Source organism: Lagopus leucura, unplaced genomic scaffold, assembly GCF_019238085.1.
Source record: "Lagopus leucura isolate 7727_CA_CO unplaced genomic scaffold, USGS_WTPT01 Super-Scaffold_100004, whole genome shotgun sequence".
Lineage (NCBI taxonomy): Eukaryota > Metazoa > Chordata > Aves > Galliformes > Phasianidae > Lagopus > Lagopus leucura.
Genome location: NW_024962264.1, coordinates 37,508,134 through 37,529,833, shown reverse-complemented (window position 1 = coordinate 37,529,833; position 21,700 = coordinate 37,508,134). Strand labels below are relative to the sequence as shown.

Here is a 21,700-nt window from a genome sequence, read left to right as displayed (position 1 = left end):
TGCAGTAAATGCTGAATTAGATCTTCAGTGAATAAATCACATAAGTGCATATTTAGAAGTATCTCCCTCAGCAAGCATTCACAGGCAGCACCACAATTGCACTGAACAGGCATATCCCAGGCTGCCTGAGTGTGCGCACAGTAATGAGCAATCTCCTGGAAAACTGGCCCTATGAGACAAGGAGAAAAATTGGACATATTTTAAAGTTTAAAGTTGGTGATCAAGATTGACCATCCCATTGTGCATTCTTCTGTCCATGACTGCCTCAAATTCCTCAACAAAGGTAAATGAGCCTAGAAAGAAGGAGAATGGTTGAAACTGCCTTGAAAGATGTATGTGATTTTGCTGGATTTTTGAGACTTTGGAGATGTCATTTCACAAACTATTAAGGGGAAGTTCGAGGAAATCTTTGCTAGTAAAGAAAAAAAAAAAAAAACCTAATCATAAAAATCCAAACAACACATAGCTCAGAAGACAAAAAAAAAAAAAAAAAGGTAGTGGCAAAGGTTGAGACTTTGGAGCAGTTACACCTCTAGCTGTGAACCCCTTCAGAAAGCTGCTGACAGAGCTTTGGCATCTGATCATCTCCTAACTGCTGATTAACATAGCACTGTTTTATATTTAACTCAGGCCAGTGCAGGAGGGGCTGGGGGTGGGGTTGTGTTGCTTAAAAGGGGAGTGCAGTAGGAACAATGTTCTTCTGTGTTGGTTCCCTCGGTCTCTCTGCCCCGCTGCATGCCTTTTGATCATTCATGTTTCCTCTAAATGCATGTTTCCTCTAAATGCATGTTATCTTTAATTAATTGAGTGCCTTGTGGAAACCAAGGTGGGGGAGACAGACAGAGAACAGCTACAGCTACACAATTAATGTGCAACCCAAGTCTGCTAGTTTACTGAAAGTAAGTGCTGAAGTGACTTAAAAGCTTTAAATGATTCATGTTTTGCTCTGAGAACAGACCTGGGAGCTGAGATGGAAGGCATGGATTTTGAGGATAAGAAGTCCAAGAAGTACTGCATCAAGACAAAGCACGTGGCTATCATCTGTGGCGTTGTTGTTGTTGTAGGTCTTGCTGTGGGTCTTGGTGTGGGATTGAGCAAATCCCAGCAATCTCCAGAGTATACAGACCAGCCGGATCAGCAAGCAACTTCTCCTCCCACTGTGGATGCAGGTCCCTGTCCTACTAGAAGTGATGATTCTGGAGACTGGATAAATTTCAGGCTACCAACCTATGTGAAGCCTATCCACTATGACCTGGAAATGAAGCCTGAGATGGAGACAGACATTTACACTGGGACAGTCAATATTTCTATTGCTTTGGGAGAGTCTACCAGCCACCTGTGGCTCCACCTGAGGGACACCAAGATTACAGAAATGCCTACACTCAGAAAATCCTCAGGACAGCAAATTGCTCTGACTGACTGTTTTGAGTATGAGACACAAGAATACATAGTGATGAAGGCAGAAGCGGAACTTACTGTCACTGATGAAAGTGATCCCTATATACTCACCCTGAAGTTTCAAGGCTGGCTGAATGGTTCCCTGGTTGGCTTTTATAGGACCACCTACACTGAGAACGGAGAGACTAAGTAAAGCAGATTTTATTTTATTTATTAAACTTTATTCTCTATTCCTGCTTTCTAAGACCTGCTCTTTTTCTGTGTCAGCTTTGCAAACTTGTCTCTCACCAACTTGCTGACATTTCTGAGCTATTCTTTCTCATTCCCCTAAGGAAGATGTTGTATTTAAACCTTTTGGCTGTTGACAAGAGTGGGCAAGAGAGCTGGGAGCTTTATTTATTATTTTCAAACTACCAGTCCAAGGTTGTGCTTGAGATTTGCAGAAGGCTCCCTCAGAGAGACAGAGGCACTGAGGCCTGTTTTTTATCTCTGTAGTCCAATAAATAGAATATGGCTCTCACCACTCTCTCCTGTCATTCCCCAACGTAATAGTTTTGGTGTGAAACACTCTTGTGATAGTTTTCCTGACATCATGCTTCCTTGATGTTGCAAGCTTGAGGAATGTCTAAATTCTGTCACTCCTGCAGCTGGTTTAAATTATGAGTTAGGGAGATCCAAACTATGATGATTATACTTGACTTGGAGTTTCTGTGCTCCATATCCCCCTGCTTTTTTTTTTAGGAGCATTTAAACCTCATTTCACTTCCCAGATTTGAAATGCTTCAGGGGGATCCTGAAAAAGCTATCGTTCATGTTGAGGCAGTCCTTCTCAGTATATAGAGAGGACACAATGCCACCCATTTTACAATACTTACATTTCTGACATGATTTATTCCAGCCTTTACATTCAGAAGATAAACTTGGCTAGACTCTCCTAGGGCCCTCTAGCAAGCCAAAAAACCATAGTCTGTTTTCCAGACACTTGTTTGCCCTCCTGGGACAATGGTGTCATGTGTGAGAGTTGCATCAGTTCCATACAGCTGCTGGCAGGCAACACTGGAAGCAGCAGCAGCGATTGGCACCAGTAGCAGCAAATCCAAGAGGCAGAGGAAAAAGCAAGCACTCATTTTTTATATGTAAACATGGGTTATCAGATCTGGGAAGCAATCATGTGGAGAACAGTATGAAACCCCACCAATTCTTCTCTTGCTCCTCCAACTACTACCTCAGTGTTATTCTGATTAAAAGTTGCCTTGATTTTATACAGTGAGCAACTAACACCTTCACAGCGGTTTTAAAGTGTAACCTGTTAGAATTTTTATAAACTAGGGTATGCTTCTTCCATCTTGTTGAAGAAAACCTTGATATTGGGTGAATTATCCCATGTTTGTCACAACAACAGAACAGCAGGACCAGAATGCAGGTCTCCTGAGTCACAGAGCAGTAAGGCGATTGTCCATTCCTCAGACAGTGTAGAAAGACAAGGACCAAGCATCTAAGGGTAGAAAGAAAGGAGATCTTAATAATCTAAAAAAAATCTTACAAAGTGAGTATACTTCATTGAGTTCCTACTCCTTGACCTTAGCAAGAAGTCTGAAAATGCTCAAGACAAAAAGGAAGGTGTGTGAGGTTGTTTCTTAAGCTTGACAAGGACTCTAATAGGAATGTGTGAATGCTGATTTCTGAGATGCTTTCAACATGGTTAAGTTTAAGTAGACTGTCTCTGAGGCAGAAGAGACCATGTACATGCTAGTGGTAAGTACAGCTTTGAAATGAGAGCAACCACCAGCCAGATTTCAAGCTGCTACTATTTGGCAGCAGGGTCGGACTTGAAGATCTTAGAAGTCTCTTCCTGCCTACATGATTTTATGACAGGTTAAGGAAGGATGGTGAGGAAAATGTTTTCTTACTTATTAAAAATGTGTTTTGCCTTGGCTTTCTACTCAAACCCAGTGATGACTAGCATTAAATTTTTCTTGACATTTGCCTGAAGCAGATAATTACCCTTGAAAAATTTCAACCCAAATGGGTACAAATTGGATCAGGTGATAGCAAATTTCAAGGAAATCCACTAACAGTGGATGCAAGAGAGAAGAGAGCTGAGGTGAAAATCAGAGCCAATTGTAATTAACCTATGCCCCCAGCCTTTCTGGGACAGTATTAGAAGCAGTGGGACCTTTTGAGAAAATTAGTGGTCCTGGAAGTCAGCTTCCAGGATAGAGCTATTTGTAAGGACAAAGGTTTGCCAAAGCATTACTGTAATGCCTTTTGTTTACAAAGTGGGCAGAAGTCCGGACTCTTCTGTTGCTTAGATTCAAATCTCCCATCACGTTTTGTGGAAAACATGTAGGTCTGTGATGAATGTTCCTGCAAGCCTAGGAACCTTGAAGTGGATTTGCAGATACCTTGGAAACACAGCTGCTTAAATTGACATGGAAAAGCAGGTAGGGAACAGGAGAGCAGAAACTTTGAGAATGAAGGTTTTAGGCATAGACCTGCCTAGATTCTCCTGAGCGTGCCTGAATCCAGTTGTAAGCACTAAAGTCTTTTCCTAAAACTACTCCTTTGTCTCTGGGCACTTCATTCCTCACTGATGAAAGGGGAATGTCTTCACCTATTAAAAATAATGTAGTAAGTATAAATATATGACAACTGTGTTGTTTTCAGATATTGGGGAAAAGCACGAGAGTTTTTTGTATTATTGATTCTTTTAACTCACCAGCTTCTGTCAGTGAATGTGCTAAAATCTGTTATTTTTTCATAGATATTACAGAAATAGAAACATGTCAAGACATCTGATTTTGATTTGACATTGCTATTTGTGGCAGTTTATGGTTTCCTTTTCATATGAATTCTATCTGTCCTTCATAAGAGTGGAACAAGAAGCTCGTAAATGAATACTCAGTAGGGCACATCTCTAACATATAAGAGGATCTGCATTTAGAACTTTATTGATTAGAGAAAGGCAATGTTTTGTTGTTGTTGTCGTAAGGAAGTGACACTCCTGCTTCTGGCTCAGAAGCAATATTTTCTCGAAAGAAGCAATGAATATGAACTTAAGGAAAGGCTGGTAGAAAAAATAAACAAAAACAACACACCTCATTTAGCTCAAGGGGGGAGCTTTATATACTAAAACCTTGTGTTTTGGAATAATAATTAAAAAAAAAAAAAAGAAAAAAGGATATTAATCATAGTTCTAAGTGCAGCACTGTTCTATTTTGGGAACAACAGCTGGATGCAATCTCAGATCTTCATTCCTTATTACTACTGTATTTACAACTGCTACCTCCAGTTCATATTTAAAGTTCTGAATATCAAAATCAAGTAGAAGGGTGGAAGCCACCATGCAGAGAAAAAAAAAAAAATCTTATCTAAGATCTACATAACACAGCTTGAAAGGAAATTGCATCATCACATGTTTTTAGTGCTACTTCTGTGCAGACCATATCCTGGATTTCTCATATAGAAACGGCAGCGCTGAGATTTTGCAATGCTGATATCTGTTTGTCTCCACAAATATATGAGGACAGATAATCACCTTCTAGATCAAAAAAGCTATCATAGTGTCATCAATCTTTAGGAACAAGATATAAATGTGCCAAGATATATAGCCAAATTTTTAAGCAATAGATGTGAAGCGTTGCCCTGAGGACTTGGCAGTTAATTTCATTGTGAAATAGCTTTCTAATCCAACCAAAAATAAAGAGTGAGATCAAACAGTTTACCAAGCAAGTGAAATTCTACTGAGACTGAAGTTAAGGTGAATGTTCATTATGCTTTCTGACCATTAACTTTAGTTACTATTCCAGTGAGCATAAATGGTGAAAATGCAGATCTTATCTCCAACAGGCTTGTAAATGAACCTTGTTGCTTTAAGTTCCTAATGACCAGTTTAGTATTTAAGCAACACAGAGAAAAGCCAAAGGCAACAGAAAAATTGAAAGCTTGGTTGTAAAGTGAGCCTGTAGTCTAACTGCAGATCTGTAATTTACAATGTACACTTTTAATTACTTTTTGGAAAGAAAAACTACCTTAACATATTCAGAGCAGCTGTAGAATTGCTGTCAGAAAATGCCCAACATTCCAGATTAATTGAAGAAGCATCTGCATTCTCTTTCACCATTAATCACTGGAGAACACACTCTGCCACTGAACAGTTCATTAATGGGGGAGTCTGATGCCACTGTGAGAAGCAAGCATACAATACGAACTTTCATAACCTTCACCTTATTTTTTTCCATGGCTCCTTATTTCCTCCAGCAGTTTTTGCAAAAGTGAGATTTCTTTCTAAACTCACCCTACCACAGTGAACACAGCGTAAGTTCTGTGCTAGGATGTTTACCTAGACTTTCCATGCTTTCCCCAGCATTTTTCTCATTGGAGTCAGGCAAATGTAACAGCAGCAGGAGATAAATTTATTTGGTAACTATAGAGAAAGAAACACATAGGCAGGGTGAGATTTCAAGGGCACTTAGGAAGGTGTCTTCCTGGAGATGTTCAACACTCCAATCCCAAGATTGGTGCAGAAAGCAGTGGGAATGCTCAACAGAAAGGTGAGCAAATTTTTTACCACCTGGAAGGGGTCATTTGTCTCTTATTTCTGGCTCCTAAAAATATTCCTTGAAGAGTAATTGTCTTTAATTTTTGCTTTAAACCTAGAGGATGTTGATGACAGATTTTGTGGTACACATGTTCCACTAGCCTATATGGTGTTAACTTGTGCATTTGTGATATCACTTATTTTTATGAATGGGCAAGTACACAAAAATATTTGTATTTGGTTTTAGTTCATGAAGTTGCTAAATACTTATGCATTGCAGATAAGATTCAGAAAGTATGCAGCAAAGGCTTAGAACAATCTGCCAATCTGTTGTTTGTTTAAGGAGCATTGCAGCTACTGATCATGAGCCAACAGATGCACGGAAATCATTTCCTTGCTTTGACGAGCCCAACAAAAAAGCAACTTACAATATATCTATCATCCATGAAGACACATATGGAGCACTTTCAAACATGCCAGTACAGGTATGTATTTCCCAACTCTACTGCCTACAGGGAATCATTCTGTAAAGCCAGGGGATCACGAAGCCCTTGTATGTTTACAGACTCTACCACCTAAACACAGTAAAACAAATGGTTAATAAATATTCCATAAAATACAAGTGGTTGTTTGGTTAGAAATCCCAGCAGCCAGTCAGCACACTACATAACACTATAGAGCCACATTCAAAGCAGATACGACATATATCTTGTCTTTAGCTAGCTGGCCCTTTCCTCAGATAGTCTAGATGAGTAACCCCTACTAAGCATATGCAGGTAGTGACAGGTTCTTCAGTCAAACCAGGTGGACTCTGAGAAGAAATACTCAGGAATACAGCGGCTTCCTTTGTGGGGAGTCCCATAATAATCACTAACTATATAATGTTACAAAGCAAAGACTTGCTGATCACAACCACGTGGCAAAGGAAACCATTAGCAGGATAGTCTAGTACTGTTACGCTTAATATCACAGAATCTAAAAATCCCTCTCAGCTCAGGGCTATGGACACTTGTCAGTCCACCCCAACAGTAATTTTCTAAATAATCTATTTCTGGAACTGCTGCATCAAATTCCAAACTTGGAATGAAATTCAGTGGCATCTATATCTGGGCACTCTAGAAGAAGACTGAATGGCTTTCAGCAGAGACAGCTTCAAATGAATAGCTTAACTGAATGCGTAGTCCAGTGTGCAATTTCTAATGAATGTATTCTGAAGTGGGAGATAAAGTGCCAAGTACAAACAGAAAAGAAGAAAAAAAAAAAAAAAACACAAAAAAACCACCCACCAGCTTCCAGCCTTGGAGCTGTTGACATTTGCATCTTTCCAACCGCTCCCCATCCAAAATACAAAGGTCTGCTTTGCTGTGTACTGTTTTACTTAAAGAGTTGCCCATATCTTAACTATGCACTTGCAGTGCAGCTGAGAGAACTATAACCAGTCTGACACAGCAGAGACTCACAGACCTCCAACCTATTTAAATCTCCAACCTATTGTTATTAAAAATATTTTTAAGATACCTAAAAATAAGAAACAGGTGCTTTGGTAAGCAGCACATGTGAAAGGAGAGCATTTATGGTAGCTTTCCTTAAAGACCTCAGATAAGTGAGGGCACCAGCAAGGGATGTAAGGGCGTAAAACCAGATGTTTTCAAGATTTAGTAGCTTTTGAGATTTACTTTAAATCTTAAAGTCCCTAATACAAACATTAAGCTTTCAAAGGGCTAGGTACCACTTGTTAATTAATTTGCTATAATCCAAATACAGGCAGGGAAACATGATGCTGCGCTCATCCTAGGGTTTGACTAAAAGACAACAGCAGGACCATTTTTCACTTGGTGAGATTAGAAGGTCAGTTGCTCAGGGATGAGGGATCTCTGGAGAATCAGTTCAATAGACATAGACACAGGTGTCACATAGACACATAGTGCACAGGACACATTGTACATTATGTATTCATAACAGCTTCGGTTGTATAGAGCTTTATAATCCATGTGGCAACGTCAATTCAGCAAAGTCAGGACCATGTACAGTTCATTTTTATTTCTCACCGGAGTGAATTTTGTTTAACTTTTTTTCAGTGAGACCCTGACTTTGTTGAAGGCAGAAAATACAGTAAATCGGAGTCCAATAGTGAAAAGTAGATTGTGAATATATCTGTGAAAAAAAAAAATTTACTCATGAAATCACATTAGTGGTAACATCCAGTTTGTATGCTTCATTTCCATTGCATTTATAACAAATGAACCTTATAAAGTACTGAATCTCCAATAGACTAGTGCCTTTTATATATTTTGCCTTTCTCCTATTTTAGTCATCCAGAGGATCCAGAGGATGACTTTTAGTCATGCAGAGGCTCAAAAAATTATCAGACTGTTCATAGTAGATAATGGATAGCAGAAATTAGTATTCAGAAAATGAATCGCATAAAAAACATTAATGAATTTGTTCATGTAGTTCAGCTGAGAAAACCTAGAGTGCTTTTTAATTAATATACAAAATAAAAGCTACTATCATGTCTTAAACAACCCACCAATTATCAGTGCTAACAAGTTCAAGATTTATTAGTGCAGACTTTAACCTAACTAACATCTCTGCACTCCCTGATGCCTACATGTTGCACAGATTTAAAAGAGGACAGAATCCAGCATTTCCTCTGACCTGTCCATAGGGATATTATTTTATGCAACTATTTCAAGATGCATAAACTTTCAATAACACAACATATTGAAATACAGTGTAAAACTCATGCTGGCAAAATTCCTATGCATGTGAATGATTTCAAATCATTGTTGCAAAATTAGAATCAGGTAAACTTATGTAACAGAGAAAAACAGTTTATTTTTGTGTATTTTGTCTGTTCTCATGCCATCAGAAATGGGATGCCAAAAAGAGGTAAATTTGCAGAGCTGATTTATCGTATCTATGTAGTCTTATCCCTCATAAAAACATTATACTCTCTTTTGCCTATGTTTGCAATTTCAGACTCAATTCTTTTTTCATTTCTGCAGGAAACTGTATCACTGGGTAATGGCTGGAATCGGACAACTTTTCAGAAGTCAGTTCCCATGAGCACTTACTTGGTATGCTTTGCAGTGCACCAGTTTGAGTGGGTAGAGAGAAGATCTAATAGCGGAATACCTGTAAGTTCTATTACAGAGCAAACAACAATTCAGATGACAGATATACTGTAATTTGCACTTTTATTTTTAATGAATCAGCTCTTTTTATAACATAAGCAGGATTTCTTCCTTTCCTATAGTGTATTTTACATGGTAGATCAAACTAAGTGTTCACAGTGGTCCCTCCAGTCTTCTTTGGCCCCAATGGATTCCTCTAGAGTTTAGCTATTTCAAAAACAAGAATTTTACAGCTGTAGATCCATAGCATTATTTGGATTGGAAGAGGCCCCCGAGATCAAACTGAACACCAGTTCCCATCACTAAAGGATGCCCTTACTGCCACATTTACATGGTTCCTCAATATTCCAAGGATGAGGCCTCCACATCTTCCCTGGGCAGTTCATCCAACACTTGACCACACTCTCCCTGAAGAAATTCTTCATAATGCCCAATATAAACTGTCCCTGGTGCAACTTGAGACACTTTCCTTATGTCCTATCCTTCGTCACCTGAAAGAAAACTGAAGAGAACTTCTGTAGAAAGTTTTAGAAGTTGTTCAGTGTTGTAGAAAAAATTGCAAAAAAGAATTGCTAAAGACAAATGCTGAATAAGGCAGAAAACTTTGCTTTCTAGATATAAAAATTCACTTACTAAGTGCTCATCCATGCCACGCTCCAGATTATGGAAGAGTATGGATTTGCTTAGCTGAGCAATGAGATATTCAGATCTGTTGACTGTTGGGAAGAACATTCCATAGCTTGCTATGTAAACTGTTAGCAACAAATCATCTAATGGAAAGTATCCACAATCCATATATTTCTGTCATAAACAATAGCATGTAACTCACGATACGTTATTTAAAAACTCTGCCATCAGCCCTGAAAATCATTTCCCTAGCAAAGACCTCAACAGGATCCATGGTGGAAAACATGCCCACAGCTGGAAACAACTCTCCTGATCTAATTATCTGTCAGGTACCAAATATCTGCTTTGGAAATAACAGAAGAGATTACAAGAAGAGATTTGAAACTCAAAATCAGTTCTACTGCACACTGAAGGTTTGGAACCCATTAATATGAATCAGTTAGTGGACTGAAGACTGCTAAATTGGGTAAAGAGCTTACTGAAGTAGAAATTACAGATTGTAATTGCGAACTGACCCTGAGGGAAATCCCTTGGCTGGGATGGATTCCCAATTGAATTTCATAAGCTTTTTTTGGTTTCTATTTATTTATTTATTCCTTTCCTATTTCTGATCACTTTCTCATCCTTCCATTGGAGGAAGTGTAATTTCATGGTATTGAGACCAATGTGTTGTCAGGCTCAAAGAAGGCTCCTAGTGTAGGGCAGCTCCTTTGCTCAGTTGGGATCCTAAATGTCTGGCTGTTAGACAGGACCGAGGAGAAAATAAGCCACACAAACACAGCCAGAAGAATGTGGCCCATTTATCAGAGACAAAGAGCCTACAAAAAGATGTACCAGCTATCCCAAAGCCAGAAAATTCACTCAACACTACAGACATTCAGGGACAGGAAAGAGGACAGCCCACAGTTCCTGCAAGCACAGCACTGCAGTTCAGCTCTGGGGTTATATACCTAGGAGTACTTGGACAAAGAAATTTAGAGGGGGAAAAATAAATGGCTCTTCTTGAGTTCTGAAGGGAAACTTTGTCTTTCCAGCATGAAGATAATGTCTCAAAAAGCCTTTTCACACTGTAGGACTACTCATCATGGTTATGGATACCGTAAAGACTCCTGGGCTCAAGGTTTCCTATTATTTGACAGTGACAGCCAAAGCAGCCCCAAAGCAGCACACCAAATCCAAGGGTGGGAAAGCCAGCACTCAAGACATTATTTTTTGCCTCCATCAAAGTTCAGATATGCAAAAGGAGCATGGAAATGATCCCCCCCACACAGAGATAAAAGATGTGCCTTCTCAAAGGGATTTCCAAATTAATGAACAGATCAGATCAAGAGGATTTCCTTCAGGATACTTGTGCAGGTATCCTTCTTGAGAAAACAAGGCCTTAAAGAAGGAGAGGCTGGTAAAGCACTCAGGCCCTCACCCAAGCTTTGGAGTGGGAAGATGGCCTTTGCCAGCTGCTGGAAAGAGGTCTTACTAGTTTTGCAGCATGCTCAGATAACATTGACTTTGTCTCTCTTACGTATGAGATTTGAAAAAAGTATATATCATTTGACATTTAAAACAAAATGACATTTAACTTTTTTTGAACGTCAGGAGATAGAATTCAGCATTCAGAGAGCAGTCTCTTAGAGAAAAAAATGCAGTGCTATGTGTGTGCATGTTAAGTTATTTTTCAATGCTTGCTACCTTCTGGTTCCTCTTAACTGAAGACTATTCTAACTGTCTCTCTATTTTACAGCTGAGAGTTTACGCACAGCCACAGCAACTACACACGGCAGAATATGCAGCAAATGTAACAAAAATTGTGTTTGACTTCTTTGAAGAGTACTTTGATTTGAGCTACTCTCTTCCAAAACTAGGTGATTATTAGTACTTACATTTTTCTTTTTGCTAATTCACTGTCATTATCTTTCTCCTTCTATTCCCTGTGCTTTGGTGGAAAACAGAGCATGAAAGTGTTTGGTTACTACCTGCTAATATTCTTTCAGAATGTAAAATTGTACCCATGTAGTTCTTCAATATCATGGAAAGAGAGTCAGTGTCAGTAACAGTTCAGTTAGTTCTCACAGATGAACTGATCCTGGCACAGTTACTTTAGAGTGACTTGTGGAAAATTAGAGGAATCACTGTGACATCAGCAGAGGAACATGATGAGCTAAAATAAAGCCAGATTAACTTTGAGAAAAACATGTATCACTTTCACGAGGATGTCTGGAAAAAAGTCAGCCATGAGATAAGTAAAAATATAAACTGCCAGAGTGTATGTCATACTATTTACTAATCTCAAAGTGGGTGTGTAACCACATCTTAGAAAGACGAATGTAGCCCAGTGTATAATTCAAGTTGCTACTGCTGGACTGACAAAAGACAGAGCAAAACAAAAGCAGGTAAAATATCAGATGATTCCCATGGTTACAAAATAAGCCAAAAAATAAAGTACCATTGGGCATCCTTTAGCTTGGGCTATATGGACTGTGGACTTGATTTATGTAGCTTGAAGTAATAAGGTCAGGAATGTAATCTGAGCTGTGAAAATGCATTGGAAACATCCCCTCCTAAAACCTCCAAAGAGGTTCATAAACTTCAACGTTTTTTTCCCCCTAGCCTCTTAACTACAAATAAACACATCTAACATTACTTTAATGATAGATACTTACCTCCTTTCAAAATATTGGAGGAGTTTACTGGTTTACAATCAATGATTATACAGATGCTATAGTATATACAGGAGTTCAGCTGATGTAATTACTGTACTAGAGTAGGAAAAAAAAGGACACTCATCCCATCCTAGGTTCGTGTGGTAAACTCCAGTGGAGTGGATCTCCAGAAGAGATCCTTCCCCCTTGGTAGTCAGCTGTTAAATGGGTCTAGGACTCTTGCATTGCTCGCCTCAGGTGATTAATCAGATTAATCAGGCTGTGATTCAGCAACTCCATACAACTGGAAATATCAGTATGCTGTCATTTTACACACTGGTCCCTATTAATAGTCGGGACTATATCTCATGCTGCATAACCAAGCTTCCATTTCCATAAATGCCTGATGATTTTGCACATGATTAGAGATCTGTTTGCATTCCAGGGCTAGAAACACTAGGTAAGCAGTATCAGAGGGAAGATGCTTTTGTGATTTTTCACAGAATGTCTACTTGTTGTACCACTATTTTTGATTTAATTTGATTACTGCATTGTTCCCTCAGTATTAAAAGTCATCTAGATCAAACCTGATGAGATCAAATTTGGTTCTGCAAAGCGTTTGAGATATTTCTACCTGAGTTACAGCTTCTGTAATTGCCATTCTCCTTGCAATCCTCACTTTAACACTCTGTGAAGCCCCTGCCAGACTATTGCCTTTGATTCTATTATCATATTGTTTAAATTAAAATTACTAATTTCTGTTTTCTATTAGGGTGGAGTGATGGCTGTTTGTTCTATTTAGTTTTAAATCCATCTGTACTTTTTCCACTCACTTGAATAGAAAGGTAGTGGTCATTATTTGTAGAAGAAAATACCAGTCCAATTTAATTCACAATTCTCATTTAAACCTGTATTGATTACTGACCATGAAGGAGTGACCCTCACAAATTGTCAGGAGTAGAAGCAGATGTTGTTCACTGCATGGGGGATTTACTTCAGTTAACGCATCAATAAATATCTTTAATACAACAGAGTGACAAACAATGACATGCCTCAGTATGCCACAGTTAGTTTCAGGTGGTTTACTGCCCACATCCCCAGATAATACCATTAATTTCTGGAGCCAAAATTAAGTAAGGTATGATATGCATGTTCTCAGGAGATGGCATAGCATCCTGTCTCAGGGCAGATTCTCAGCTAGTGTAACTGATTGTAGCTCTGTTAATCCCAGAAGAGCTTAGGCTCTTGCTTTCAGCTTCTATAGGCCAGTTCTGTGCTTCTTAAGCAAAGATTATGGACTCAGTCCATAGCAGTAAGCCAGAACCATACATGCAAAACATGCATAGCATTTCAGAGCAAAACAGGCTATGAAAAAAGCAGAAAGAGGGTAATTCAGCTGACTTAAAAGACACAGTAGTAATCATGTTCTCTTTCTTTCCATGCAGATAAAATAGCTATTCCAGATTTTGGAACAGGTGCTATGGAGAACTGGGGACTGATCACATACAGAGAGACAAACTTACTTTATGATCCCAATGAGTCTGCCAGTTCCAATCAACAGAGAGTGGCAGCTGTGATAGCCCATGAGCTCGTTCATCAGGTATGTTTTAGGACACAGTTCATTTTTTAAAACGTTTTAAATGTGCAGTAGCATTTTTTTAATTGGGAAAGTTGTATTAATTAATCACATCTCAGGATACTCTTCGTGTGCTCACACTTTGATTGCAAACATCATATTAAAACCACTCCGTGTTAGAACTTCACACTACCAGAACTACTATAACTGCCCTTGAATTTTTCTCAGGAAATTAAATGCTTGGGTCCATACGGTGAACCAGCTTATGAAAATCTGTCTGAAATGTCTTAAATGAACTAATTTGCATGTGCAGATGTCTCTTTTGGGCAAGCAAACAGGAACAACTACACACTCTGGAGGCTGTCTGAAAACGTATCTGTACAAGCACAAATCATCAAATCAAGAGGAAGTAACTAAAAATATTCTCATGGCATATGAATCATTAGCAATCTCCCCAGTAATATGTAATTTTATAATAAAAAGTAAGTTTTTAACATCAGGCAAGACTGAATTCCAACTTAAACCCCAGAATTAGGATAATTTTCATCTGGCAACAGCAAGAAACGTAAACAAATATGCTACGTGAAGATGTGAAATACAGAAATGTACATTTAATACTCAGCTACTTCTTTCAATGTTTATAATTACAGTGGTTTGGAAATATTGTGACAATGGACTGGTGGGATGACTTGTGGTTAAATGAGGGATTTGCCAGCTACTTTGAGTTCCTGGGAGTAAATGTTGCAGAACCAGAATGGCAAATGGTAACTATTTCTGTCTAGTAGAGGGATATCAGGGGTGGGGGAGCATTTCGGAAGAGTGCGTGTACTGCTATAACGCGATGGAAAGCACAGCAATGATAGCAAAGTAGCAAAGTCATAGGCTAAAAGAAGTGAGGATATGCTCAAATGCAGCAGACACAAAAAAAATAATCTGTTTACCATTGGAAGGCCTTTGATAGGCAGAGATCTCCAGCAGAACACCCTTCCCTCCACTGCCAGCACTTAAATGAGATCTGAGGAGTAGATCCTGGCTCCATCCCTTCCAGTTACTCAGGAGCATTGCTTGCACCTGAGCTTCCCTGAGGCTGGCCCTGCCTTCTCACCAGGTGCTCAGTCACTGGTTCAAGCCATAACTTAGCATTTCCACTACAGCATAAAAATAAGGTAACAATGATGACAACTTAAAATATATTGATTAAAAAAAAAAAAAAAACACAACAGCAGTGTGGTACTGTGCAATATAAAGAAAAAGTTGGATCAAACATTTCTATCTCCCTATGTTATAGTCTGAAACTAATCAAAATAAACTTTGTAAAATTTTAGTCCACTGAGAACAGTTATTCCTTCTAACAAGTGAAGTGTTTAGTTATTATTTTGGCAGACAATACCTACGTGGTTTCTGTGCAGAGCCTTAGAGCTGTTGAAAGGTTGTTCAAATATCCAGCACTGGAAGATAGATAATCTCATTTATTTAGCTTGTTTGGCTGTAGTAACTCTTTACAACTTGAAGTGCCTCTAATCTGCACAATGTAAAGTTAGGCAGTGACAGTGAATGGCCTGTGGTGCTAGCTGTAGCAAAAACAACAGTTGCTTCCAAGACTTCCAGAAAAAAAGAGTAGCTTTAAATAATCATTACACTGTGAGGAATGATAGCAGTGTGCAAGGAAAGTGAGGTTTCTGCCAAACAAATGTGATGGCACATGGCGTTCATATTTCCCTTAGTCATCCAGGAGTAATGACATTATATATACTAGAAAATGTACAACACATACCCTGGAAGGAAGTGGGTAGGTGCTGTAAAGATTAACCCCATCATCAAGACTAGTGATGTCTGGAGCGGGCAGCACCTACCTGCTACTTAAAAAATATCTGAGGACAAAAATCATTCTTGCACTTCTTTTGGACTTTGAAGTAGGAGATCTGTTGTGCTGCTTCCATAAGAAATAACAATTTTCATTATTGAGCCTAGAATTTAAAAGTCCTTTTCATATGTAAATGTCATATTCATTTCAAGACTGAGCACCATTTCAGCATTTTCATCCTATGGAGCATTAGTAGAGAAAAACTAAATTGAAATTTAGTCTTGTACCAATATTGATTAAGAAGTAAGGGGATTTTGCTTACAGGTTATTTTATCCTTTAAAAAATGATAATTACCAGTACAATGGAGAAACCCCCTTCCCTCTCTCCCAGCTCCATTTTAGCAAGAGGAACCCCTAATGCTTTGAGATACTGTCACACTGCTCAAATCTATAACAAAGACTTCTTTTATGCCTACTGGGGGCTATACTGTGATATGATACACATGGGAAATGGGATTTGCAAAAGGTGATTTATCATAGTTAAGGAAAAATTGTATCCCTGCCATCTCAGAGGTAAAGTATGAATTTGCAAGTCCTCTTTATAGGATATGACATTTCATTCCATTTCCAAATGCCTCCCACTAGAGAAGCTGCAGCTCAAGCTACTTATTTTGTGAAGTATACAGTCCTGCTTTGTTAATCTTCTAACACTTTCTCTTTGTCAGCTTGAACAGGTTTTAATTGATGATGTTCTTCCAGTAATGGAGGATGACTCGTTGCTTTCTTCCCATCCAATTGTGGTTGATGTATCAACCCCAGCTGAAATCACCTCTGTGTTTGATGGGATATCCTACAGTAAGGTAAGACATCCTCCTGCAGTGACTTCACCTGAAAAGAAAGTGGAGGCTTAGGAGAGGAGATAAAAGTCAGAGGAGTTCATAGCCACAGTTCCTAAGCCAGCAGGGGCTGTGTTTGCACAGAGCTTTTCTCTGGGATGTTCCCTGTTATCACTGATGATTCAATCAAAAGTGATGGTGAGAGTAGTCACTGATACCAGCAGGATCTGCTACTAGTAATACTAGAGTTTGAATTAAATTAAGCCAGTCACTGAACAGCTCCCTCTCCCACCACCTTATGTGTTGATGCAGCCCAGTTAAATCAAGACGCAGTCTAATACAAGGGCAGATGTCCATATGTCCACTCTCTGTCTTCCCTGGGGCAACTCTGGGACACCATAACTTCTATTTTTAGGAAGCAAGGCAGGGAATCAAGCAGTGAAAATAGGAAAATAATTTTTCATCCTGTATTGATCAAAGGATCCCAGGCACTCTAGAAGTCTGAACAAATATGGCCTATCTCCAGACTCTACAAGCACTGTCCCTAAACAGGAAGATGTTAAATACACAGTTCATTGAGCGCTGCGGAGCTCAAGCAGTCATCTCCCATACCATATTGCTTATGATGCTGATAAACATGGTTGTATTGACAGCTTCCTTATGATTATCTGTGGTTTCTATCTGATGTTTTCACTGAACATGCAAAATCCCCCATTGTTAAGTTCCACTTGTTCCTCTCCAAGTTCTCATTCCAACTAGAGAAAAAATATGTATTTCATTGATTTTAGCTTACTCGTGCTTCAGCTAAAATCTATAGCCATAGGTATTACTTTTATTAGCTAGACTTGATCCATCCATTTCCATCACTTTTCTGTTCTCAACTGTGAAATCCTCTATCCAACAATACAATCAGTATTTATTGCATCATAAATTCCTCACACACAAATCATAAACCATACTAAAACCTATGTTGTATAACACTGACGTTCTTAAATCAAGCTAATGAAAATCAAGAAAATGTCCAGAGTTAAATCAAATACACAGGACCAAAATGTATTTTATTGCCTAAGCAAGAGGCACATCTTTGCGCAGTCTAAAAAAAAAATAATAATAATAATTGAGAAAAAAAATCATAGCTTTAACTCATCTTTTGTGCCTAGATAATTGCCACATGATTTTTTTTATTTTTTTTTTTAAGCAAAAACACTTGAAGACTCTTGCATTGTTTGGGAACATTCTGCTTGGGATATAATTTGGCTTAGGATATAATTTGGCTTGAATGAGAAAGTCTTCACGTAGATTTAGCTCAAATTACTGTTGGTATTTATATATAAATGCATGACAAAATTAACTTGTTTTTCTGTTTGGTCTTATTTTGGCTTCTCTTTAGCATTTTTCTTAGAAAAACAATCTCCTCATGATAATATCCATCAATAAACAAACAAAGCATAATTTGGAATGTTCTGTTAGTTTTACCATAGCAATTACAAGGCTTATATGATCCTAGAAGTCTAATGAAATGCCTCAGGATCTGTGGAGCCATTGTAGTGTGTTCTGTAAATGAACCTCTAGCTTCTGCATGATCAGGATGGCATTATGCACTAGAAAAACCACACTGGAACAGAGATGGGTGAATGCAGAATTGATATAAATAATTGTGTTCCAGTTTAATCATCCCTCTTAATGCAGAAAGTCTTGTTAAAATAATAATGATTTTTTAAAAAAATCTTTGTAATTCAAGCATTGATTACCTTTCTAGTAAACAAACATTTAAGAGTTCTGCTGGAAATTCTCTCTTGGGAGCCTCACAGTTTCAGAACCTCCCAGCCAAAGAAGCTTAGGATTAAAAGTTCCACATTTCCACTACACGCAGTCCAATCATATGCTTGATAATCACTCTAACTCAATCAAAGAAGTAGAGATACCATCAGATGTCAGCTACTCAAGTTAAGGTTGTTTTCTTGCATCTTCCCAAATATTTGAAATATAGAGAAGAAAACACTGGGGTTCCTATAACTAGTAATTTTGTTAGCATGGGTTTTTCCTCGTATACGCTCTGTTATTAACTTCAAAGGATGGACATGAGAAAAAACCGAAAAGCAACTGTATTAAGATACATCAACTAACTATGCATTGCAATTTAAAGGAAAATAAAACTTCACGGGCCTCAAATGCTTGCACAAGTGCTTAATTCTCCTCTGACTTTTATTATAAATGGGAGGGGATGGTCTGTGAGAGGTTATATCACATAAGAAGTGGCTCATAGATAAAGCTGAGATACCCTACTGCACACACACAGCCTTATAATCACTGTTAATCATCAGTAGCCTTATGAAAGAACAGATATTCATTAGTGGCTAAGTTTCATTCAACCATTTACTGAACATACTTTGTGTCAAATAGATTTGTTACTATATCAGAAAAAGTATCATCTACTAATCACCTTGACTTCACAACAACAGTTGGTTCTGAGGCATACCTCTTCAGTTACTTTCCTTAGATGAGTGCAGCCAAGTTTTTATTCTCAGACACATAAATAAAGGAGACAGGATTTACCAAGAACTCATATATAACATTTATGTTTTCACGGGACAACTGGATTTTTAAACCATTCATAGTATTAGGCTTTCAGCTGCCATTTGATTTAGTTGGAAAAATGAAAACACAGTAATCCCCAAATCATATTTTGCATTTTAGATTTGTGTTGCATTGCTTTTCACTTTCCTCATTTTTTGCCTACATTGTTCTTTGACCTGCACTGTTCTTTGCTTCTTTCATCTGCATTCCCTCTATGTCTTTCTTCTTTCGAGGTCCTAATTATTTCTGTGACACCAAAGTCAGTCTCTTCTCTGATTCTTGTTCTACCCTGCTTCAGAAACTAAAGCTTTTGCATCAGTAATCAGCAAAATTCATTCTGAATATGGAGTTGACATCCCCACTGTGTGATGCCCCCAGAATTGCAGTTAGTGTTAGTTCCCTATCTGCTGAGCATACAGTAGAACCTGCTTCCTTATTCAAGCTGTGGCTGGATGGGACTGGCTCCTATTTGAAGTGCAACAGGGAGCCCTACTTGTACTAATAGGCAGAGTGGTGGCATAGTCACCCCCAGCAGCAGGCATCTGATCACTGCTAAAGACCAACTCTCACATGCAGAATCAGTTTTTTGTGCAGGCAGTGCTGCAAAGGAATGAGATAAAACACATCCTTTGTTAGACGGATAGTTTCTACTTTTGCTTTATAAAATATTCATTCATATGTTGCTTTTCAGGTGAATGTAAATGCGATGTTAAAGCAGTGTGGAATGACCTTCTTCCCTTTCCCCTCAGGGTGCATCAATTCTCAGGATGCTTCAAGACTGGATTACACCAGAACTCTTCCAGAAAGGGTGTCAGGTATGAATGGCACCAAAACATGCCAGGAAAGCAGCCCTTCCTCATGGAGCAGTAGCAAAGTCGTTATTCAAAAAGCGAATATGAGAAATTCTGCTATTAGTGGGAGAAACATTCAGCTTATTTCAGTGCTGAGTGGACAATGTCAAAGTAAAGCTCCACTCTCCCACAAAATAGGAACACAAACTGCAGGAAGATTTGATAGTCTGCCAATGAGAACCAAAATTTATGACAGCTCACAGCAGAGGAACTTCTTAAACTGTTGGGTTGATCCTGTTGTCAGCTAGAATTCCTGCATTCAGCTGTAAAGCATATCTGCAGCTTCATGAGACTAGCCAACCCCAGCCAGCTTTGTAGGAAAATTCTTACAGATGTAAACTGCTCCATGTCCTGAGACCTGATGCTGGAGCACCCAGCCCAATGGAGCAGAGGCAATTGGGAGTAGAAAAGGGAGACGTTGTCCAGTTCATAGTTATCTCTCTTGGAGAAAAAAATAAATAAATAAATAAATAAATAAAAATTAAAAAAAAAAAAATGGTGCTACTAAACTACAGAAATTGAAAATAGCATAGAGAAGACCATCCAGAAATAAGGTTATCTGCTCTTTCCATTGAATTAACATCTGATGTCTCTGGAAAGTTACAATGCAGATTTACCAAATATGCTTTTAATTCCTTCCCTTCTGGAAAGCACATCTACGGTCAACTACAGGAAAGTTGTATTTCCCTTGGTTTTTCCTTTCATACATTCAGTCAGGACAGTCCTATGATATAGGCAAACAACTCTGTCCACAAAAGATAACAGCTTCTTCTTTTCCCAGCTTTCCAAACACAAAAATGAGTAGCTGCAGCTAACAATGAGACAAACAGCACCATCTACTGACTAAATCTCACGAAGTCCACTTAACAGGGTAGGAAAGAACGCATTAAACTGACAGAAAGGGCACAGGATAGGAACAATGTTTAAAGCTGGCAGATACAACATTATTTCTTATAATGCTATTTTTTTCAATTCCATTTTGACCACAGCTTAGAGGTGACCAGACTTCTCTGCTTCCACAGCTAGAGAAATCTCCTGAAATAGCTTCCCCATTAGAACAACCTCTTTTGTTCTACAGAAAATTGCAGCAGAGCGTGCTGCTATCCATTCAAATGAAATACAAAGAACACACAAAAAGTGCTGACTTTCAGCATTATGGGATACATAAAAAGGAAGTGTATCAGATAAATATGAATCCATTTAATCATGTGGTAATACGAGATGGATGCATCAAGGGGCTTTACGCTCTGACAGAAACATCTCTTCAATGAACAACTTTATCTTCCCTAATGTTATTTTTGACTTTGCTGGTTTTCTTCTTGAGATGGATATACTTAACAAAATTGATCATAAGATGTGAAGTTCTCGTCTGGAAAATATGTGTAGATACATATGTAGGAGTGTGTATATCGATAAATAAATCATAATATATTATGAGTGATTTCAAGTATTTCAATACTTTCCCACCTACAACATTATCACTAGAAAATGCTTCTTTTTATTTAACAGACCTTTTCAGTATTTCTGAGGAACTTTTCCATACTTTCACCTTAGGCAAAGCTAGAAGCATCGCTTAAAGCAACTGTTTGCTTCCTGTACTCATGAAATTAAGGCAACAGATCTCCTTTTTTAGGACAGCCTAAAACATTCCAGGGGTATTGTGCAGGAGCTTTGTTGTGGCCTGTAAAGATGGAGAAATAAACCAGTGTACAAACAGC

The 21,700-nt window shown here is 38.4% G+C and overlaps 1 protein-coding gene across 1 annotated transcript in view; it reads left to right on the top strand.

Moving 5' to 3' along the window:
* The first annotated feature begins 714 nt into the window (after positions 1-714).
* Positions 715-21,700, top strand: part of LOC122179984 (glutamyl aminopeptidase) — a 32,272-nt gene continuing 11,286 nt past the window's right edge. The window contains exons 1-8 of the mRNA XM_042871345.1: positions 715-1,587; positions 6,282-6,423; positions 8,947-9,078; positions 11,441-11,561; positions 13,784-13,938; positions 14,565-14,678; positions 16,444-16,578; positions 19,881-19,946. Of these exons, the coding sequence (XP_042727279.1) occupies positions 971-1,587; positions 6,282-6,423; positions 8,947-9,078; positions 11,441-11,561; positions 13,784-13,938; positions 14,565-14,678; positions 16,444-16,578; positions 19,881-19,946 (1,482 nt within the window). The 5' untranslated portion in view covers positions 715-970. The remainder of the gene's footprint in view (positions 1,588-6,281; positions 6,424-8,946; positions 9,079-11,440; positions 11,562-13,783; positions 13,939-14,564; positions 14,679-16,443; positions 16,579-19,880; positions 19,947-21,700) is intronic.